At 42.1% G+C, this 4,898-nt stretch overlaps 1 protein-coding gene across 1 annotated transcript; it reads left to right on the forward strand.

Moving 5' to 3' along the window:
* Window positions 1-582: 582 nt before the first annotated feature.
* Window positions 583-3,995, forward strand: LOC122761794 (programmed cell death 1 ligand 1-like; the record flags this gene model as incomplete). Its single annotated transcript, XM_044017024.1, has 7 exons — window positions 583-1,155; window positions 1,535-1,864; window positions 2,308-2,343; window positions 2,623-2,901; window positions 3,035-3,181; window positions 3,702-3,764; window positions 3,870-3,995. Coding segments are annotated over exons 1-7 (1,135 nt in total), but the record flags the coding sequence as incomplete, so codon positions are not given.
* Between the last annotated feature and the right edge of the window lie 903 nt (window positions 3,996-4,898).

Below are 4,898 nucleotides of genomic sequence, written 5' to 3' on the forward strand. Positions count from 1 at the left end.
TCTTGAACGACGTTTCGCGTCATTTGACTCAGCGGAGGGCAACATTGGAAAGGGAAAAACCGATTTTTTACAACACAGTAGAAAACTGAGGGAGGGAAACACATTAGTAAAGAAAATACTACTGCTATTCTAGCAATACAAAGCCACATGCAAATGTGTGGACTATCCCTTTAAGTCAATTATTTTTACAGTAAAGCAAGTTTCATTGCAGAGATTTAAAGGCACACGTGTCCACTGTGGTCCACAAGTGGTCTATTATGTGTATGGCTGCTGGCTGGACTTCTGAAGGGACCATTGGCCCCCGGCTATCTTCACATGATCAAATCTGACCCTCGTCAAAACAAAGTTTGGGCACCCCTGATCTACAAATTCACAATTTAAGGATCAACACATCTGCCTAAAATATATATGAATATCAACATAAGTAATAATCAGCCAATACGATTATAAAGAAATGCCAAACATTGACCCAATTAATCTGAGACACTATTAATCTGTCTACCTCTAATTGTTATTTTAATAAAAAGACCTTCACTAACAGTAATGATGATGATAATAATAATCATAATGATATGATCTTGGAGGAATTGGAATCACTGGTTTTTGACATCACTGTTGAGCTCTCAGGCTAAAGTCAATAGAATGAAGTAGAAACATTTGTGTTCAGTAGTTTTCTATAGATGCATACAGTATAGCAGAGCAGTAAATATTGAACCTTTTACAAATGATTTAACTGCTGCTTTAGAGTAAAAGACGTGTCATGTAAATGTGACCTGATTGCTCTGTTCAAATGTAACCATTCAAATATATTATGTTTTCTTTCAAACCCAGGTGTCTCCAGAACGTACGTCACAGAGGGGGAAGATGCCGTCCTTCACTGTTCTTCAGTAGAAAGCCTTGAGAACACGGTGGTAGACTGGAAGAACCAAAATAAAGAAGTGTTCCTCTATGACGGAGGCTGGCACTACGAGAACGGTCTGTGCTGTCAAGATGAGCAGTACATGGGACGAGCGTCACTTTTCTACGACGAGCTGAAGAACGGAAACGCATCCTTGATCCTCATCGACACAAGGATTGAAGACACGGGGACTTACACCTGCACACTTCCACATTTGAGTTCTGGAATCCAAAGCTCCACGGTGGAGCTCATCGTCGGTGAGTCGTCGTCTTTTGTCTTCTCCCTTCAGGGGTCACCACAGCAGGTCACCTCCACCTTCACCTATGTGCTCCCCATAAAGTGTCTGGGTGACGGCGCGCTGCACTTAGGAGTTTTCATACGGTTTATTTTACGTTATTTAAAATTTAAATAATGGGTATTTGGACATTTGTGCATCGATTCAGAATCGTCCACGTCTGAATCACGATGCATCTAAGAATGGATGTTTTCCCACACTCCTAACTCGTTCATGAACGTCACAGCTCTAGTTGTAAATGCTCATAACGTACATCACCAGGAAATTGTAAGTTTGATTATTTGTTTTGATTGCTCTGTTCAAATGTAACCATTCAAATATATTTGTTCTCTCAAACCCAGGTGTCTCCAGAACGTACGTCAAGGAGGGGGAAGACGTCGTCCTTCACTGTTCTTCTGGAGACAATCAGAGTCTCAAAGACTCACTGATAAGTTGGAAGAACATAAATGGTAAAGAGTTGTTCCTCTATGAGCTCAGACATCACCCTTACGGCTGGTGCTGTCAGGATGAGCAGTACAGAGGACGAGTGTCACTTTTCTACAACCAGCTGAAGAACGGAAACGCATCCATGATCCTCAGAGACACGAGGATTGAAGACACGGGGATTTACAACTGTGACCTTCCAGGTTTGAGTTCTGGAAGGCAAATATTCGCGATGGAGCTCATCGTCGGTGAGTCGTCGTCTTTTCTCTTCTCCCTTCAGGAGTCACCACAGCAGGTCACCTCCACCTCCACCTTGTCCTCTCTCTAGTGTCCTCTTCACAATGTCATTTTAAGTGATGAAAAACATTTTCCTCCATGTCTGACATTCTGTCCACTAAACAACGAATGGATTAATCAAGAAAATAACGATACCGATATCACAAACTCGAGTATCTACAGATACTTATATTGGTCCGATACAGTCAAACATGACTCAGCTAAAATGATTTCTTTTTTCATTTTGGGGGGGGGTCAGGCCGGTTCAGGCCGGTTCAGGCCCCAGAACTCTAAATCCTAGTTTAAGGGTAATCCTCTGTCGGCTGTTAACATTAAACAAAATGAATATTATAAAATCCATGGTGTAGCTAACGTTCACTGTAAAAACATTCACTTTTGTGTTTTTTCCTTTTAGAACGGGTCCTCAGAAACAGAATTGGACTTGAAAAAGGTGAGTGATTATGGTAAATGGTAAATAATAAAAAATATATATATATATATATATGCCCTTAATTGTAATTTGACCATTTTAAATGTATGTAATGACTTATTTTTTAAATGCACCTTTTGTCATGTATGTGTTAAATGAACAGTTTTTGCTTCACGGTCAATTTAAAATAGTTTGACTGATGAGCTGACCCACAGAAAATGGTTCAACGTGTCTGGATGATGGATAACCACAGTGCTGCAGTGGTTTATCATCATGTTATTGTTTTTACTGTGTTTGTAGGAGCCGTTCAGGCGCCAGTCCTCAAGATGGTGAACGTGACAGAGGCCGGCGTGGAGCTCCAGTGTGTGGTCAGAGGTTCTTCATCAAAGCCGAGTGTAGAGTGGCAGACGTGTGAAGGAACCTCTCTTAATTCAGAGGAGCCACTGGTCTCTGAGACACGAGGCCGTTACGACACCACGCTCCTCGTCACTGTGAACGAGACGAAGACCAACTGCTTCCGCTGCGTGGTCAAACAGGAGGACATTTACCACAGGATTGACACTAACATCATTGTGTCAGGTGAGACTCTCCTTAAACACATGTCAGGTCTTCATGTATGATGTTGTTGGTCTTTACCTCGTTGTTATGACCACTGTTCTGCTCATGCTGTCGTCTGTACATTTACATCCTGTTTGTTTTCTCTTTTCTTCAGAGAAACTCTTTGAGAAAAAGTCCTCCCACGATACTCAGTCCTCCCACAGCACAGTTGTTCTCGTAGGCGTTGCTGCAGTTTTCACACTTGTGTTACTTCTGCTGGTTCTGGTTCTGTATCTGATCTTCACAAGACACAGAATTCGACGTAAGTTATGAAATATTTGATGGCATTTAAATATTAATTGAGCTGCATCTAACGATTCTTTTCATAATCAATCAGTAAATAATTTTCTACTATTAATCAATGAGATGTTTGATCCAGAGAATGTCAGAAGATGTTGATCAGTGTTTCCCAAACCTTGATATTGTGACGTCCTCAAATGTCTTATTATGTCCACAAAGCAGCGTGTTTCACTTTGAATGGTTGTGTTGTTTTGTTTATATGGAGCAGGGCTGCCGACATTAATCAACTATTAATTGATGACTGGACTCTCTGTCCGTCTGGAACTCGTTCCCCAAGTTTTCACCGTCGACATCCGACAAAATAATTGCAATTATCTAAAGTTTGTCAGATTCTAAATGTTAGATACTTAGAATTATAACTATACTTGTCACATGAAATGGTTGATGTTTATACTCCTGAGTCACTTTGTTGTTGCTTTGATGTGATTTGAGTTTGTGTGTGAATGTCATTAATGTGGAAAACTCTAACTGTAACACAACAGGGAACATGGAGAGAAACATACAGGACATGATATTGGACATCATATACAGTAACATGACCTCAGGTAAATATAATGAACGTTTTATGTTTCATTCACTCATTTCACTCACTTTCCTGCTGGTTTGATGTGATTCTGTTTATGAGACGGAATATTTGCTGCTTCTTTTAGATCAAAACATTGGAAACGGAAGCACTGACACCAAGAACATGAGGAATGACACAGTGAAGACAGAGGAGGAGACAGAGAAGGAGACAGAGGAGGAGACAGAGGAGGAGACAGAGAAGGGGAGACAGGGCAGAGAAGACAGAGGGAGGGAGACAGAGAGGAGACAGAGGAGAAGACAGAGGAGGGAGACAGAGAGGAGACAGAGAGGAGGGAGACAGAGGAGAAGACAGAGAAGGGGCAGAGGGAGGGGCAGAGAGAGAAGGGGCAGAGGAGAGACAGAGAAGGGGCAGAGGGAGGCAAGAGGGAGGGCAAGGAGGGAGAGACAGAGGAAGCAGAGAGAGAGGAGACAGAGGAGAGGCAGAGGAGGAGACAGAGGAGAGGAGCAGAGGGAGAGCAGAGAAGGAGACAGAGGAGAAGACAGAGGAGGAGACAGAGAAGGAGACAGAGGAGGAGGCAGAGGAGGAGAGGCTCTTGTCCAGTGACAGCTCAGGTAAACATGAGCAGGTGTTTCCTGCTTCATCAGTGTTTTTTTTTTAGTCCCTGTGACGTCATCAGACTGCCGGCCTCTGATTGGTCAGAGAGTGTCGTCACTGAAGAGTCATGAGCGCGACGTCTGACACGAGAATCAAAGCCAACAAAAATGAAAAAGACTTAAATGTGTCAAATAGCGATCGTGACCACGTTCACTGGTATTTCACTTCAGTGAACAAATCTTTCTCATGATTCAGTTTCAGTGAAAACAACTGCTTTACAAGTCACTAGTTTGTGTTTGCGTCGCGTTATAAAACCACGTCACAACAGTTTCACGCAGCCGTTGCTATGACGACTCCGCCCACTTTGAGGAGGAGCTATGAAGTCGTGGAAAACAACGTGACTGATCTACTAGAACTTTTTTACTGAACACAAGCATGAGTTTAAAAACACATTGTCATATCATGTCTCTACTTTTGCACCTAATTATAGAGAATAGCATCAATAAGAGTGTCAATAATTCTCCGTATCAATAATGGTAAAGATACTTTCTGTCGTCTA

This window comes from Solea senegalensis, unplaced genomic scaffold (genome assembly GCF_019176455.1).
Source record: "Solea senegalensis isolate Sse05_10M unplaced genomic scaffold, IFAPA_SoseM_1 scf7180000014996, whole genome shotgun sequence".
Taxonomy (NCBI): Eukaryota; Metazoa; Chordata; class Actinopteri; order Pleuronectiformes; family Soleidae; genus Solea; species Solea senegalensis.